The sequence below is a fragment of the Rhincodon typus genome, chromosome 39 (genome assembly GCF_021869965.1).
Source record: "Rhincodon typus isolate 14 chromosome 39, sRhiTyp1.1, whole genome shotgun sequence".
In the NCBI taxonomy this organism is placed as follows: Eukaryota; Metazoa; Chordata; class Chondrichthyes; order Orectolobiformes; family Rhincodontidae; genus Rhincodon; species Rhincodon typus.
Window position 1 is genome coordinate 4,329,928 of NC_063370.1, and position 18,580 is coordinate 4,348,507.

At 41.8% G+C, this 18,580-nt stretch overlaps 2 protein-coding genes across 2 annotated transcripts in view; one reads left to right on the forward strand and one right to left on the reverse strand.

Moving 5' to 3' along the window:
* The window catches only part of LOC109924783 (mitogen-activated protein kinase kinase kinase 10-like), a 285,189-nt gene that overhangs the window by 222,797 nt on the left and 43,812 nt on the right, over window positions 1-18,580 (reverse strand). The window lies entirely within an intron of this gene.
* Window positions 1-18,580, forward strand: part of LOC109935467 (signal-induced proliferation-associated 1 like 3) — a 180,972-nt gene that overhangs the window by 123,103 nt on the left and 39,289 nt on the right. The window contains exons 3-9 of the mRNA XM_048618382.1: window positions 345-2,115; window positions 6,811-6,941; window positions 7,997-8,185; window positions 9,513-9,687; window positions 10,778-10,881; window positions 15,512-15,669; window positions 17,367-17,943. Coding sequence (XP_048474339.1) covers window positions 678-2,115; window positions 6,811-6,941; window positions 7,997-8,185; window positions 9,513-9,687; window positions 10,778-10,881; window positions 15,512-15,669; window positions 17,367-17,943 — 2,772 coding nt within the window. The 5' untranslated portion in view covers window positions 345-677. The remainder of the gene's footprint in view (window positions 1-344; window positions 2,116-6,810; window positions 6,942-7,996; window positions 8,186-9,512; window positions 9,688-10,777; window positions 10,882-15,511; window positions 15,670-17,366; window positions 17,944-18,580) is intronic.

The window sequence follows — 18,580 nt, forward strand, 5'->3', positions numbered from 1 at the left end:
GTTAAGTTGCTAAATGTTTTTTGGTTCGAGAGAGGTTGAAACCTCATTCAGTTTTGATCAATCAATCCACCTACTTGTTGGTGCTTTACCCTTGACTCTTCATCTGAAATATATTAAATCATTTGGCTCTTGAATCCATTGTTCTTATCTTTCCACATTGCTCTTCCCTAGTAACTTGTCCCTCGCAGGAGGAACCCTTACCATCCAAGCTTTTTCTTGGCACCCCTAAATGCTAATGTATTGCTTCGTGAATTGGAAGTTTTTAAAGTACAAGTCTTTGTCCTGCATATATGATAGCATTTTAAGTAGAAAACAATAACTTGTATTTTCTGTTCTCATTGCAGAATGACTGTGATCGCCATCTGGCTAAATTATCGAAAGCAACTCTTGTTTAAATGTGTTGAAACACACAAGGTGTATATTTGGAATTGAGCTTCGTCCCACGACGTTATCCCTACTCTGGGTGTTCCACATTTTAAATTGTTTAAAATGCTGCAAAAAATTAAGCATACAGGCAACGTGGAATTATAAAAAGAGACTTCAGATCCAGTTTTAGTGCAGAGCTGCTTGTTAATTAAGTTACCTGTGTTTTTAATCGTGCATGAGCAGCTCCCAGCAGTGAAAGAAATGACTGGGGCCTTTTTGTTCCTCCCAGTGAGCCACTGTGTTAATAGACTATGACAAGCTATCGACCTGTTCAAAATGAAAAGGTGGAGGTTGGTGGAATGGTCATAAGTGGAGTGGACTTTCTTGAAGGTACGAACACATGTGATTACTATGCATCTCCATTCAGGGTCCAGAATGGGAACATTTGCTCTCTGGGTGACAACGTACCCCGTGCAAATTCAACTCCTGCCATGCCAAAAATGGGAGTCCGAGCTCGAATTGCTGACTGGCCCCCGAAGCGAGATGTAACGAAAGATGCTGCGAGGGACTTGGGTGGATCAATGGTGGACACTGAATTTGCACGTTTTCATAGCGGGCAGTATTGCCTCAACTATGACAATGCTTCCCATCGCCCTCAGGCCCGAGGCCTGCACCACACACCTCAAGGGAAGTCAAAAGAAGCAGAGTTCCAAGGTCACTGGCCCAGGTCTCCAGCCAAAATGTTTGCTCCGTTGAGAGTTCGAAGTAACAGTGAAGTTACACTCAATGAACATGATGCAGAAGGAGCCCTAGACCTTAAAGGGAGTGGAATGCTACCCTTAAGGGAATATGGTAGCACTTCATCCATAGATGTTAATGGAGTGTCATCTGAAAGCTTTTTTGATATGTTGAAGGAGTTCAAAAATGAGAAGATTGATCAACGGAGTTCAGTACCCGAGAACCTCAAGAAGCTCCTTCGAGCTGATGTCAGCATGGCCTCCAATCTGAATCTGGCAGGTAACAGCAAGACTGATGACAGTCAAAGTGAATCATCTCAGAGAGATGAACTGTCAAGCACGTGCAAGGATCGAGAGAAATCACGTAAAAAGCCGTCTCGGAATGAAAGTGGTGAATCAATCTTGAAGAAACTGCGCAGCAACAAAAGTGAGCATGAATCTGGGAGATCCAGCTCAGACAATGAAGACAATAAATCCCAAGATAGCATCAAGCCATGGGTTTGTCCGAAGAGCTTTGCACATTTTGACGTGCAGAGTATACTATTTGATCTCAATGAAGTGGTGAGCAACAGGAACTATGTACCTTACCGGAGAAACACCACAACTGGTGCCTCAGCTGCATCAGCTGCTTCACTTGCTGTGTCTCGTTCTCATGCTCTGGGAGGTCCGGATTCAAACTTCACTAGCACTGAGGAGGTGAACGGCAAAGAGAATCTGGAGCCAGATCTTGGTGACAGCAATTGCAACGATCTGCTCCTAAACTGTCCTCATTTCCGCAATGAAACGGGTGGGATTTGTGAACACAATATAAGCTTATCAAAGGCTAGTATGACTGCAGATTGTGAAGGTGGATTTCCGAAGGTGGTTTGGAACCCATACTGCACAAATGCGAGTGTTTCTGAACTAGAGGTCCCAAAAGAGAGGCAACTCCGTCAGGAAAGACTGAAGCAATTCAGCATCGAGCACATGGATCGGGGAGCCAAATACTATCAGGATTATTTCCATGGGAAAGGTACAGTAATCAGTGGTCCTGTTTTTAATTCTTACTAATCTTGAATCTTGCCATGTATATTGTTGGAGTGCCTTGCATTCAGAGATGTCCTCTATTTTCTCATGTCAAATTGTCATAAAAGGTGGAGGTTGAATCTACAATCCTGTCGTAATGCTTGCCACTTACCATTTTAATTTTTGTGGAAACGAGAGAATTAATAATTAGAGATCCATTTGAGATCAGATTTGTAACCATCTATATGCTCCCTACTCGGAAGTTTAAAACCATTCTGTCCAGATCTTGACAGTGTCCAAAGGACACTGTTTACTCATTTTGAGAACTATGATAACATTTCATCCATTATGCATTCATGGGATGTCATCTGAGGCTTTTTATTTTTTGAATGCTGGTCACTCAACTTGAACCAGTCATATGACTTTGCTTTTATTCTTTCCAGAGCCTTGCTAGCTGATAAGCACACTCTCTCTATTTCCCTTATCACAGTGTCTTCATCAATTCTGGGAATAATATTCTAATGCAATTTTTAGCAGTATCCCTGCCGCCACAAGCCCCAATTAGTCAAACTTGATAGCCCAAAGAAATCCTCTCCCATATAGAGTCCCACACACTGATTGCACCTGTCCTCTGCCAATTCTTTTACATCCTTCACTTTGCCATCCTCACAATAAACATTAATAGCACAACAGAAGTCCATTTGCCCTGTCATGTCTATGTTTGTCAGAAATGGGCTAATGAACCTAATCTCATTTTTCACCACCTGCCCTCTAGCTTAAAGCACCTCAGTTACTTGTTAAATGAGTGTTTCAGCCTCTGCTACCCAATCGGTTGCACGTGAACTTGAAACGGTTTGTTTGATTTGAAAGATTGATTACAGTCATTAAATGACATGATTGCAACCTGGAGGTCTGTCTTATTTAGGATTCTGCAAATTTTTGATGCCCAATAGACCTGATGATTTTATAATTAAGTTAGAACATTTTGTAAACAAATGTTGGGGGTGCAAATTGCCCATCTACATTTTACTTTTTGATCTGTGGAGGTTCTTCAACACAGAAATTAAGTAAATTTTTAAAATTGACTTGCTCCTCCTCGTGCTTTCTTGTAGTTTCCTCACTGTATTAGGGGGGTAGACACCGGAAGGATTAGCAGGATTACCATGTCATAAAATGTGCTCCCATACACTAGTTTTAAAGTTTGCAGCAAGCTAAAATATAATTGGTGTTCTAGTAATGACCAATATCTCAACAGAGGTGTTTGTCCTGCATTGTAAAGGATCCAAAATCCCAACCCCTCCCTACTCTATGCCCTCATGTTGGCTATCAATTTGTTTCTCTTTTCCATGCTGATTGCAATATCTGAATATTCTTGCTGTAATAAATACAGCTGCACGCAGTGGTTCAGCTTTGTGCAAATTACTGCATCCTGCCATTTTTATTCTTCTCTCCCAGTGCGATGAACCAAGTATTCCAGTCCATTACTGCTATGCTACATTGGATTTCATTGAGCTCACTGGCAGTAACCTTTTCTCCTGTACCCTAAAGTCATGATTGCTGTTTTATTCCCACCTTCCTTTTCCTGACTTCTGCTACACTTTGGTCCACGTTAAATGTCTATCAATTCAGCTTGAGCTACAATGGTTAAACCGCATTTAAGCCTTTGTAAATTGCTGTTTTGTAGCACAAGCTGTTTGTTATGTGAGCACCAATGTTTTACGTACCCTTTCAAAGTGACATAAAGTGCAGGACCAAACTGGCAAGAGGAAAGAAAGTTCCGCAAGGAATTGCGAATAAAAGCCCTTAGAGTTTGTAATGTGTCATGTTTCATTGTGACTGACACAATTATGATCCACGAAAGAGCTTTTGATGCAGCTCCCAGAGAGTAATGTCATTGTCACCCTGCGGAGCAGGATAGCTCTCGTTTCATTCGAGGTCTGAAGAAACTGTTGGAATTCTGTACCTGTAAGTGAGGAAAATGAAAGATTTACCCAAGTTCCCTGCACTTGATTTTTTATTTGTGTGGGTCTGTAAACATAAATCAGATGAGAGAAGGAAAGGGGATTGGTGTTATTGTCCTTCATGGGACAAAGTGTTATGCACCTTTTGGGGAGGTGATGGCCTGGTGGTATGATCGCTAGACTATTAATCCAGAAACTCCGTGAATGTTCTGGGGCCTGGGGTTCGACTCACGCCATGGCAGATGGTGGAATTTGAATTCAATAATGTAATCTGGAATTAATAATTTACTGATCACCAGTCGTGATTACTTGTTGGAAAAGTTCATATGATTCATTAATGTCCTTCAGGGAAAGAAATCTACCGTCCTCTCCTGGTCTGGCCTACACGTGACTCCAGACCTACAGCAATGGGGTTGACTCTGTTGCCCTCTGAAATAGTGTAGCCAGCCATTTAGTTGTACCAGTCGTTACAAAGTCTCAAAGAAATGAAACCAGACGGATTGACCTAGATACTGCAAAAGACAATGGCAGAAATAGCCCTGTCGACCCTGCAAAGTCCTCCTTGCCAACATCTGGGGGAAAGTGCCAATATTTGGATGAAATTTGTGCTCCAGAACTTGCTGCTCCCCTACACAGCTCTTCCAGTGCAGTGACAGTGCTGGCATCTATCTGACAATGTGGAAGATTGTCCACGTATGTCCTGTACCCAGAAAGCAGGACAAATCCAATCCAACCCAACCAATTGCTGCCCAATCAGTCTACTCAAAGAGATCGAGGTGTCATCTATAGTGTTATCGAGCAACACCTGCTCAGCAATAACCGACTGATGCCCAGTTTAGGTTCTGCCATGGCCACTCAACTCCTGTCCTCATTACAGCCTTGGTTTAAACATGGATAAAAGAGCTGAATTCCAGAAATGAGATGAGAGTGACAGCCTTTGTCAAGGCTGCATTTGACGAAGTGTGGCATCATGGAGCCCTAGCATAGTTGGAATCGATGGGTATTAGGGTGCAAACTCTGTGCTGGTTGGAGTCGTCCTTGGCACATAGTATAGTCATGGTTGTTGGAGTTCAGTCATGTCAGCTCCGTGATATCTCTGCAGGAGTTCCTCGGGGTATTGCCCTAGGCCCAACCATCTTCAGTTGCTTCATCAATGACCATCCCTCAACCGTAAAGTCAGAAATGGAGGTGTTCACTGCACAATGTTCAGTAGCATTTGTGACTCATGTATACTGCGGTAGTCTGTGTTCAAATGCAACAAGGTCTGGACAATATCCAGGCTTCAGCTGACATCTGGCAAATAACATTTGTGCCACAAATGCCGGACTCTGACCATCACCAATAAGAGACGATGTAACCACAGCCCTTTGACGTTTATTGGGGGTTCAGTGATGGTAACATGATTATCAACGTCCTGGGTGTCACCATTGACCAGAAATACAACACAGCTGGACTTGCCACATCCAGTGGCTACAAGAGCAAGTCAAAGGCTAGGAATACTGTGGCAAGTAACTCCCCTCCAGACTCCCCAAGGTCTGTCCACCATCTGAAAGGCACAAGTCAGGAATGTGACAGAATATTCCACACTTGGCTGGATAGGTGCAGCTCCAACAACACTCAAGCTTGCTTGATACTGTCCAGAACAAAGCTGCCTGCATGATTGGCACCACATCTGCAAGCATCCATTGAATCATAGAATCCCAACAGTGTGGAAACAGGCCATTTGGGCCATCGAGTCCACACCGACCCCCTGAAGAGCATCCCACCCAGACCCGCTCCTACCCTATCCCTGTATTCTCCATGGCTAACCCACCTAGCCTGCTCATCCCTGGATGTTATGGGCAATTTCCCATGGCCGATCCACCTAACCTGCACATCTTTGGACTGTGGAAGGAAACCAGCGCACCCAGAGGACACCCGTGCAGGCATGGGGCGGATGTGCAAACTGCATACAGACAGTTGCCCAAGGCTGGAATCGAACCTGGGTCCCTGGTGCTGTGAAGCAGCAGTGCTAACCGCAGAGCCATTCCATCCACCACCACCGCTCAGTAGCAGCGGTGTATAATATCAACAAGATGCACTGCAGGGTGACGATTCTGGAATTCTTTCCCTAATGGCATTTTAGGTCAACCCACAGCATGCGGACTGCAGTGGTTCAAGAAGGCAGCTTTCACCACCTTGTCAAGGGCAACTAGGAATGGGTAATAAATGTTGGCCAGTCCATGTCCGCAAATGAAAATTTTAAAAAAGTGAATATCTGCAATGTTCAGACTCGTGCATGAAGAATGACCACCTCAGCAGGTGGCAGCGTACTGGTAGAGGGACCAGCTGGTTTAATACTTTGAAGCAGCGTTCTTACCCTGAAAAGATGGGAAAAGAGTATAAGTTTTAATGAAGACATTTAGGGTTCTTGTAACTTGAATGTTTGAAGTCATTTGAGCTTAACAAATGTCTATTCCAAGTTTTAAAAAGTTGCTAGTAACCTGTGATTTCCCCCAAAACCAGCTAAGTTGGAAATATTTTACTGCAGTCCGCATGCTGTGGGTTGACTCAAAGTATTTTACCACCGTCACATCTTAAGAATAGTTTTAAAAAGAAGTAACATCAAAAAACTAGTTGTTACCTCCATTCCATTTTCACAAAGTAATGAACTATTCGAACTCCTGCTCACTCATCGCAATTAATATTTTAAAATGGCCTAGCCCAGTCATTTACTTCACTTCTGACTCTTTCACTCCTAGAACACTGGAATTATTTTGGAGTGGATGAAAAGCTGGGCCCAGTGGCAGTGAGCATCAAGAGGGAAAAGCTGGAGGACAGCAAAGAACATGGACTTCAATATGTCTACCGAATAATCTTCAGGACAAGTGAGGTGAGTATTTGATGAAATCCTAACATTTGACTGTTAGGCATTAAGAAGCCTTGGCAAACCTGGAGTCAATGGGAATAGGGGAGAACTCACTGCTGGTTGGAGTCATACGAAAGGAAAATGTGATTGTTGGATTGATCTTGATCCCCACGCATCTCTGCAGGAGCTTCCTCAGTATAGTATTCTAAGCCCAACCATCTTTAGCTGTCACACCAATGAGCTTCTGTCTTTGTAAGATCAGCAGCTGATGATTCTACAAATATTCAGCATTTGTAACTCCTCAGAGCAGTATCTGTCCATATACAGCATGATTTGAACAATACCCAGGCTTGGGCTGATAAGTTAAATAATGTTTGCCTGGCAGTTGTGTGACAATGACCATCATCACTTGATGTCAAATCACGTCCCCCCCGACCCACCACCACCAATACCCCACAAACTGTAATTCACCAGCACCTTCTTGACAAAGGAGTGATGAGATACTTTGGGAAATGCTGTTTTTAAAAAAAAACCCTCATCGGGTGCAACATTCCACCTTGTACCTGGAACACACTGCAGCTGTATTTTTGTACCAGTGATGGAAGAAGTGAATGTTCAGAACAGGGTACCAATTCAGAAGAACACTTTGTGCTGGACTATGCGAAGTTTTGACTGTTTTGTTGTAGACAGTGGGTAGATGTTCAATAGTGATATGTAAAGCAAAACACGTCCATCAGTAAAACTTATTCTACTTGAATTAATGTGGTTTTGTTGAAAGATCAAAACAAGCCATTCATGCCAAAGCTCGTTACAGACCACTATATAAATTGTTGTTGCTGGCCAATACAGGAGAGTTCAAGTTCAGTGCTTATGGCTGTTCAGTCACACCTCCTCTTTAGTTGTGGTGCCTCTGACAGTATCACGGTTTTTATTTGTCATCAGGTTGTCTGTGACAGCAGGCTTGTCCTTAAAGGCAGCCCTGTAGAGTGAAGTGTTTATGAACACTGCTTTTAAAAGATTGGCACTTTTTTTAAAATCTTGGCTGAACTGCATGAAAGTACGAAAATTTAATTTTGCAGCTCATTACATTAAGAGGAGCAATCCTGGAGGATGCAGTTCCATCAACGTCAAAACATGGTACAGTGCGAGGGCTCCTGCTGAAAGAGGTATTAGAATCTGTAATACCAGAACTGAACATTCAGTGTCTGCGGCTGGCATTCAGCACTGTAAAAGTCACAGAACAACTGCTGAAACTGGATGAACAAGGGGTGAGTTGAAATCTCGTTGGGATGTTGATATCCTTGTGTAGATAGTAGTGCCACAACGGGACCAATTCATTATGTGGAATAGGCATCTCTAACTGCAACCTTACGGGCACCTTCTTTCCTTCACCAGTTAACAGCAGGCATTCGTCAACAATGTGCAACTTAGCAGGGAGTTCATTAAGTGCCTACAAATCAAATTGTGGAGTTTGAAATTGAGGGGGTAATGTTTCTACATGTCTAATCCTCATTTGTCTTCTGAAAGCCCTTGTGTGGCTGGTGGTGATGTATGACTGTGACAGCTGAACCACGAAGAGTGATGAGGCTGGGATAAGAGTGTTTGAAATGAAAGGATTCACAGATATTATGCATATCATGGGCTGCCAAGCGGAAAAACAAGTGGGTCCTTGAGAAGTCTGCTGTTAATAGGAACATTTTTTTGAGAAAGTAAAATCGGAAAGCTCACATACTTTGGGCATGTTGCATACAAGAAGAGAATGTTTGAATACAGAGGTTACACAAAGCAGAGCATCTGGAAAAGGTGCACAAGGAGGACCCAAGATGACAGATGAGCAATATCAAAGCGTAGACTGGCTTCTTCATGGGACGAGCAGTGAAGGCAGAGGAGAATCGAACTAGGTGGAAGGAAGTTGTTTGTAGAATTGCCAAATCTCTGAAAGAGAATGGATGAAAAACAAGATATCCTCCTGCTTGGAGTGAGTGGTTGCTTTGTAAAAAAAAAAAAAGGATTCCCTGTGTTTCCTGGCTTCTGTTATTAGTTCAATCTGAGTGAGTGGCTCAGTAGTGGGAAGTTAATTCTGGTCAGCATCCTTCCATTTTGGTAAATTGATAGACACGCAGCAAACCAAACCTTTGGGACTGAGGTAGCTTCAAATGGCACACTTTTTTGTTGATAGCAGGCAGAACCTGCCTCTCAGACTGTGCAACACATGGTATGGTTATTGAGGTGTCATTTGACAGTATTCAATGTTATTGGCACCTCATGCCAAGCCACTGCTTGTCATAGTGGCATACACTGGCCAAGATGTGATATCCCAGTTTTCTCTATCAGCTTTCTGTTCTGTTAAGTTCCTGATATTGGCAGCATCACTCCACTGAAAGGAATTCCAACTTGCGTGTTTGTTTGGCTCATGCGTAAGGCTGAAAATGCAGAGCTCATTCATGTCCTCAGTTACGGATGGTATATGGGGATTGTGCAGATCAGCAGGTGACGAAGGTGATTAATTGGCTTATGGGAGGACTTGGAAAACATAGAAATTGGAAACTGTTTTTTATGTTTGATGGTGATTGTCATGCTTTGATGCGTCTGCAGCTAAGCAGAAAACATAAAGTCGGTATCCTGTACTGTTTGGCCGGCCAGGGCACTGAGGAAGAGATGTACAACAATGAAGAAGCAGGCCCTGCATTTGAGGAATTCCTGGAGCAGCTTGGAGAAAAAGTACTTCTTAAGGGCTTTACAAAATATGCAGCTCAACTGGACACGAAAAGTAAGTCTTTCTTTTTCTTTTTAATTGTTACAAACTCTCAATCAGTGTCTGAAACTTGTAGAGTTAAAATTTGTATATTACAAGAAGTACTGCAAATGATGGAAACGGAAATCAAGTCCACCAGTGCTAGGAATGTCCAGGTGCTTCACCCTTTTATCAATAAATTAGAGCAGAACTGGGTTATACAGTGAACAGTTTTGGTTCCCTTCTCTGAGAGGAAATTGGCATTGGAGGCAGTGCACAGCAGGTTCACTAGATTGATCCCAGGCATGGAGGGATTTTCTTGAGAGGATGAGTAGGTTGAACCTGTGCTAATTGGAGTTCAGAATAATGACCTTTATTGAAACTTAAGATTCTTGGGGGACTTGACCAGATAGATGTAGAGTGGTTGTTTCCCCTTGTGGCAGAGTGTCGGACCAGAGGGCAGATTCTGAGTAAAAGCCACCCATTTAAGATAGATGAGGAAGAACTCCTCCTCTGAAGGTTGTGAATCTGTAGAATTCTTGACTGCAGAGGGCTGTCAAGACCGGGTCACTTTAAGTCAGTTTAAGGTGGAGATAGACAAGATTTTTTTAATCGATAAGGAAGGAAAGTGGAGTTGAAAATAAAGAGATCAGCCCATGGTCTTATTGAATGGTGCAGCAGACCCATTGGACTGAATGATCTGCTTCTGCTTCAATGTCTTGTGGAAGCTGGGAGTTCAGCTTTTTTAAATATAACAATAAACAAAATGACATAGGGAGTAGAGGGTGACGTAAAGAAATTTTAAGACTTGAGGTTTTTCTTGTACGAAACGTAAGTGATTGATCTAGGGTGTGAGTGGGAATTTTAGTGGAAATCTGGAAGAGAGGAAAGATTATCTTAGCCAAGTATGGAAGAGGTACTGCCAAAACCCTTGGGACGTGACATTAGAGGGGCTCCGTTCTGGCAGAATTCTGTTGAAAGGTCCCATCCCAAAAGTCAGTCCACCTTTGCTCGTTTTACAGATGTTTGTATGTTTCAATCTTTGCCTGTTTTTAGTACTGGTGATATCGTGGTTTGCTGTTGACCCAGTATGAAATCTGATGTTAAAACATTTTTTTATTCATAGCTGGCTCGACTGGTACGCACTCTTTGTACACAACTTACCAGGACTATGAGATCATGTTCCATGTGTCCACCATGCTTCCATACACCCCCAACAATCGGCAGCAGGTGGGTAATGTCTGTAGGGCTGCCTTTGCTAAACCATGAGCTGTCGTTTATTTGTCCTCTTAGACTTTCCTGTAAGCCGTTAAACACCGGGGCTTTGGCTGAAAGTGTCTGAACAGTCCTTTTTCATCCAAGTTAAAATATGATCAATCAGATGGAATGATCTTCTGTCTCTAATTAGTTAAGGTTCTAAGTTTGAAGGATAACTTGCTAACGTTTTACCCCATCTTCAATTTTTCTCCTCCGTTTCTTTGAGATATTGACTCATGTGGAATAAAAGTAAATGGGTAGGAGGTGCCCATACCTTGAATGCACTACCCAGTGTCTGCTTCTCATGTATGCTGTTACATTTTAAGTCATGCTTTCAGACATTAACGCTATTTGGTTCAGGAAAAATGCAGGCATAGAATTTGGGCACGTTGGGTCAGAGGACCATTGAATGTAGAATTCCCCCCGCCACAGCTCTCCCATATTTAAACATAACAGATGTCTGATACTTTAAAATTGTCTGATAGTGTTACCAAAGGGAAATATTCCAATTCCCTCTAATTTCATCTCTCATAGATTGCTCTATCTACAAAATAGTCATACAGCACAGAAACAGTCTTCTATCCAACTAGGCCATGCTGACCAAGTTTCTCAAACTATAAAGTAGTCTCACTTGCCTACGTTTGGCCCATATTGCTCTAAACCTTTCCTATTCATATACCGGTCTAAAAGTCTTTTAAATTTTGTACCTGTACCTGCATCTACCACTTCTTCTGGCAGGTCATTCCATATATGAACCTTCCCTTGTGTGAAAAAGTTGCTCTCCGGGTGCTTTTTAAATTTTTCTCCTCTCAACTTAAAATTATGCCCTCTAGTTTTGACTCCCCTACTCTGGGGAAAAGACCTTTTGTTAATCACCTTATCTATTCCCCTTATGATTTTATAAACTACCAAAATGTCACCCCTCAACCTCCTACGCTCCAGTGAAAAAAGTCCCAGCATCTCCTTATAGCTCAAAACTTCCAGTCCCGGTAACATACAAGTCTTCTCTGCACCCGCTCTAATTAAATTATATCAACCAGAATGGTACTCCAAAATGGCTGAGTTTATGGCTGACTGTTTAAATTATTTTTGGTCAAGTTCTCTGCTTCTTCCATTATTCTGGTTCTCATTTACCTCTGCAGAGTTCATTGTGATTTTTCTGCTTCAGTAGCCATTGCACGGCATTGATCAAGTGTGCTGATTATTGCAGACTTGTTCTAACAAGTGTCCAGAAAAGTGTAATCTGAAATATAAAGGAACTACCTTACTTCCAACCAAGCATAATGCCAATGCTGGCAATAGATTTTGGAGGTTATTGTTTGTATCACAATGTGGGTACTGAATGATTTGGGCTGCTGATTTGTGATGTCTAAAATCTTTGAATATATGGTGCTATCCTGTATCTGTGTATATGGGAAATAAGTAACAGAAGATCAAGAGGTGGTTTCAACTTACAATTAAACTGTGTCCCTGAGTTATTGATGTCAAGTTAATCTTGAAATTGTTCAGTTGCTAAGTTGAGCTTTACTAATTTGAGCTTTGAACAACTCCGTGAACAACAATTTTTCCGTGTTAAAAATGAATAGCACTCTTCGCTTTGAGAGATTACATAGGTGGGAAGCTAGATTTTGTGATATGAGCCTGATGTATATTTTTATTCATGTGTATTTGGTTGCAAACTTAAATGAGAAAAGAACTATTTAAAAAACCCAGGATTGTTGAAGGATTTCAGTTTTTGAAAGTGAGGAACACTGTACTCATTGTAAGCACTATTTACACAGTAATTGGTTCAAACAGCAGTGGATGGTTTGCCCTGGGCTGCATACAAATGGACATTCAGCTGGCAACAAATAGCTGATTGGTTTGTAGATTAGTGACCACTTTTGTCACAAAGACCTTCTGCTTGCCAGCGTCTGTGATTTGGTTTCTAAGTAGCTGAACAGCTAGGAGCTGTAAATTTTATATGGGGAGAAGTCATTGCACCCCCACAGGCTCAGGAGCTGTCCATTTAAAAAAGATACTTCTACTATAAAAAAATACTTAAACTGGTTTTCTTCAAATTTAATTTTCCTCAGTTGCTGTAAGCTGTGAGTTTTAAGTAATAAGTCAGAGCCCCGTTGTATCAGTGTGAGCCAGTCATCTTGTGTCTCTTGCAAACAAGTGAAAGCATCCAGAGAAGGAAGATTGAGAATCAGCATTCTGATCAACACAAGAATCATCTCAGCAAATCCTATTCACAGGAACTGCTTCCCCGGTCTTCCCCCTATAAATAACTTTATTTTTCTCCCCCGTCTGCCTTTGTGTAGGAAAGAGTTTATAAGGGTGTTAGAGTTTTAGTTCACAGAATTCTATGTCATATGGCAATTCTTAATTATTTACCTAATAAATAGTAATTTGTGTTAAGAAACCTGATCCATGCTTTGTCAATCTAAGTTTTAAAAAAAAAAACAGGTAAATTGGGAAATTCTGCCTATTTTAAAATTCTTGACTGTAACTTTTGTGACAACTCCTCCATGAATAGCTGGGCTTGATTTTCTAGTGTGCAACTCCAGTGCAGTGTAACACTGACTTGGCCCAAAAATAGCCTGACAAAAAGTCACAACTTCATTTTTATTGGCCATCAAGAAGATTGATGTTACTATTTGTTTACCATAAACTCTTCAAACTGTTTTAAGCAGAATAGTATAAGTTGCCAATTATGCTCTCAATCCTGCTCAGTTTTATAAGCCACGCTTTATAGCAATTGATTTGCCTGTCCTTTATCTGTAATTGGAATTGATCCAGTCCTAATGTTAGGAAAAGCAATCTTTTCAATAATGTAATTAAAAGTCTATTTATGAGCATAGGGTCAAATTAATTGCTTAAATGGTATCGAAATAATACTCTTCAAGATAGCTCTGGGTTAAAGCTAGATGAACAGTAGTAGGCCTGATTTTAATGGCGTGCAAATAGGTGTATTTTGAATAAGTTTAAATTTGGGCCTAAAATGTATTTAACCATTTGAAGAAATCATTCGTTTTTTTTTTTTAGAATCCCTACAATGTGGAAAGAAACAATTCAGCTCAAGTCCACACGGACTATCTGAACAGCATCCCACTTAGACCCACGCCTCTACCCTATCCCTGTAACTCTGCATTTCCCATGGCTAATCCACCTGACATACACGTCCTGGACACTTATGGGCTACTTAGCATGGCCAATCCACGCTAGCCTGCACATCTTTGGACTGTGGGAGTAAACCGGAGCACCCGGAGGAAACCCACACAGACATGGGGGAGAATGTGCAAACTCCACACAGACAGTCACCTGGGGGTGGAATCGAACCCAGGTCCCTGGCGCTGTGAGGCAGCAGTGCTAACCACTGAGCCACCAGGTTCAAAAATATTTAAACTATGAAAGGTTTAAACAGTTTTTCTTTATACACTCTATTTTCAGTGGCTGGTAGCTCAATGACCAAAGAGCAAAAAGAATGAGAGGAGATAGGAGGAGAAAACCTTTTAGCATTGCAAATGGTTAGGATTTGGAATTCATAGCCTATTTGGTTGGTGGAAACAGAATGAAAAAGTTGAACAATATCTGAAAACATTGCAGCAATATGGAGCAAAAGCTGGGGAATGGGATTAACTGGATTACTCTTCAGGAGGGCCAGTGCAGATTCAATGAATTCAGTGGCCAAATCCTGTGCTTTATTATCCAATGATGTGTGCTTAAATCAATAGAGACGCTTAATTTTTTTTCATAATGAATACTAGTACTTCTAACCTGACATTCCTCGTCTTTTCCAAAGTGTAGGTCTTAGGGACTCATGCATCCTGATCGAGTAGAGTCTTCCCACAGAGTTGATGAGAGTTGAAAGATTGGGGAGGCTTGGGATTGTTGATGATACTGAAGCTGGGGCATCAGTTGAAAAATTAGAGTTGATGCCTGTGCTCCTAGATTAAGGATAGATTTGGCTGGGAGGTGCCTGATTGCTGGTGACCAGCATCTTAAGAGACACCACCTGGCTTTGTTTTGCATGGTCAGGCAACCAGTGAAGCCCCAAATAAATGGCCACTTGGACAGGATACAATGGATGACTACAAAATGAACATAGTCACTACAATCAAGGTGGGAGGGTTGAAAATTGGTGAAGAAATAATGAATCTTTTTTGCCAAAGAAGATTTGAGATGCCTTAAGTAAAAGTTGCCACTGTCCCAGAAGGCTGCTCACTCGCTCTCTCTTGTTGAAGAGAGATGACTGGTTGTGAGTTTAAACTGAGGGTCACCATGCTTCAGGCAAGGTTGAGTAATCTTTGTGGAAATTGAACCCATATTGTTGACGTCACTCTATGTTGCAAACTAGCCATCCAGCCAACTGATTAAACTGATCCCATGAATTAGGTAAAACATGAAGGAAGTCATTTACATTTGGTAAATGTTTGGATGTTCTTCTAAAAATGATTAGAACTTCTGCTGCATATACCTGAGATTTTACAGATGAGTAATGGTGCTAGTTTCTTTCTGACACTGAATTTGAATGATAAACTGTGCAGAGAATCTCTGCAAAGCGAACAGTTTGCAGCCAGAGGTTTGGTGAGTTGACTTAACATGTTTGTGTTCACAGCTCCTCAGGAAACGACACATTGGCAACGACATCGTTACCATCATTTTTCAGGAACCGGGGGCACTACCATTCACGCCAAAGACTGTACGCTCTCATTTTCAGCATGTGTTTGTCATTGTCAGGGTCCATAATCCATGCACTGAGAATGTGTGTTACAGGTGAGTGCTTATCCAGGGTAGAAAAAAAAATTACATTTGTCGGCCCCTTTCAAACCTCAGGATATCCGGTGCGGACACTGACCCTTTTTAAAGTGTAATCTCTATTATAATGTAGGCAATACCCAACCAATTTGGCCACAGTTCTCAAAATTAGCTTTTTGCTTGAATTATGTATGATGGCCAAGTCAACACACAAGCAGAACTCCCCCTACTGACATTTGAATTATTTCAACAGCAGCCTTAATGCCAATATGGGAAAGCAGTAGGGAGCTCTGTTTTAATGCTCACAAGGTGGCAAGGCGAATAATGCACCACTCCCTAAGAATTTAACTAGAGTGTTGCCCAAGATTGTGCTCACATCTCTGGAATGGGATTTCAACTCACAGCTTATGACTGAGGTGAGAATGCCACCCACTGAGCCACAAATGAGAACCTGTTAATGATCATATATCTCTCCACTTGACAGCAAAAGCTTCTAAATGAAGGGGCACATGATGGAATTACAAAGCAAGTCAGTACCATTTGAAAAAAGAAAAATGAAAAACTAATGAAATATTAATCTGCCTGATTGAGGTGTGGATAGATTTGCATATCTCCACAATTTTATTCCTTTCAGATAAAATTAACATTGAGTGTTTATTTAGAAAGGCACAGTACCACATTATGTAAGCTTACAAGTAATCCTCAAGTTCTTTTGAGAACCATGTTCAGGAATAGCATAAACCTAAAAATATCTGAAGGAGTGCAATGAGGAACCTGGACGACTCAAACCTTGCAGCACAGAAGGGGATTGTGTCTCTGCTGACTTTTTGAAAGATCCGTGATGTTTAGCCCCACACTTCGGTTTTTTTGCCACAGCACAGTTGAATCTTTTCCTTAATTATCTGACCAACTTGTTTTTTTAAGTAGTACTGTTCTTTTTCATATTCTACACAAATGTAGCTGATGTCAGCTAGAGTCACAATTTGAGTGTTACAACAGGACTCTGGGCCTGTCCACTCTGTGACTTGATAGCAGCTATTTGCTACCTAGTTATCTCATTTAAAGTCATAGTGTCAGAGAGTTGTACAGCACAGAAACTGACCCCTTGGTTCAATTCGTCCATGCCGACCAGACATTCCAATCTGACCTAGTCCCATTTGTCAGCATTCGGCCCATGTCCTTCTATACCCTTCCTATTCATGTACCCATCCAGTTGCCTTTTAAATGCTGTAATTGTACCAACCTCCTCCATTTCCTCTGGCAGCTCATTCCATATACGCACCACCTTCTGCATGAAAAAGTTGCCCCTTAGGTCCCTTTTAAATCTTTTCCCCCTCTCAGCTTAAACCTATGCCCCTGTAGTTTTGAACTCCCCTACCTTGGGAAAAGACCTTGGTTATTCACCCTATCCATGCCCCTCATGATATTATAAACTTCTACAAGGTCACCCCTTGGCCTCTGCTCCAGAGAAAATAGCCCTGTAAGTGTAGAGGACACAGATATCAATAAGGACAAAATGGTTTGATATGATGCCTACTCCAATCACCAAAAGATACTTGAAAGTCTAAGGATATACTTGAAGAGAAAGGGCATTCAATGATATTTGAGGATTGGGGAACTATCCAGTTAGGAGTCAACATATTCTGTTGAGGAATGCAAATAGAGGGGGAAAATTTATTATGTTAAGACTTTTTTGAATTGTTTTGTTCCAACAGCGTGGCAGTGACCAGATCCAAGGATGTCCCACTCTTTGGGCCACCCATTCCAGATGGCTTCTTTTTCGGCAAATCTGATGTTTTCCGAGACTTTCTGCTGGCCAAGGTCATCAACGGAGAAAATGCGGCACACAAATCGGAGAAGTTTCACGCTATGGCAACTCGGACTCGACATGAATACTTGAAGGACCTGGCGGAAAATAGTGTCACAAACACCCCTGTGGAATCTGCTGGAAAATTTAACCTCATTTTATTGACCACCAAAAAGAAGGAGAAAACAAAGCCCCGGGTGGGGGCTGAGCTGTACAGTGCTGGGGCTATTACATGGCGGGTTTACGCGCAGGATTACAGCCAAGGAATTGAGGTGGAGTGCATTCTTGGGATCTCAAATGAATTTGTTGTGGTTATCGAGCAAGGAACCAAGGAGATGGTGTTCAACTGCTTTAGTGGGGATGTCATAGGCTGGACCCCTGATTCATCGACGATCAAAATTTTCCACGGGAGAGGTGACTACATTCTTGTAAGAGTGTTAGAGGAGAATGTGAATGACATTAAGGAAATTGTTCAAAGGTTGAAGGTAAGTGAATAACAACCTGTTAAATGTGTTTGTAAAAGTACATAATGAAATATGCCATGGTGCTTCTTGGGAACATTATAAGACAATTTGACGTCGAGCTGCATAAGATAGTGGAGAAGATGACTAAAACCTTTGGTTGCAAGATGGAAGTCTCCAAGTGTTTATTTAAGAGAAAAGCAAGGTGAAGTGAACAGTTATGGGGAAGGGAGCTCCAGAGCTTAGGGTCCAGGCAACTGAAAGTACAGTCACCAAAGGTGAGGACCTGACATCAGGGATCTTTACGAGGCCAGAATTAGGAGCACAGATATCTTTGACAGTGAGGTTAGTATAAAGTAGAGATCGAGAAAGGCAAGGCTGAGGGTTTTAAAAATCAGGATGAGAATTGTAAAATCGAGATGTTGCATAATTGGGAGCCAAAGTAGGTCCGTGCACTGGGTGAACTGAACTTGGTGCAATTGGGAGCGTGAGAAGCAGAGTTGACATGACCTCCAGTTTTTGGAGGATAGAATATAACATCCAGCTGTGTTAAAATGCTCAAGTCTGGAGGTAACAAAGACGTGGTTGCAATAGCAAGCTGATGCAGGGGTGGTGTCTGACAGTCCTTGGAGGTGGATGTTACAATGTTTTGAAAGCTTTA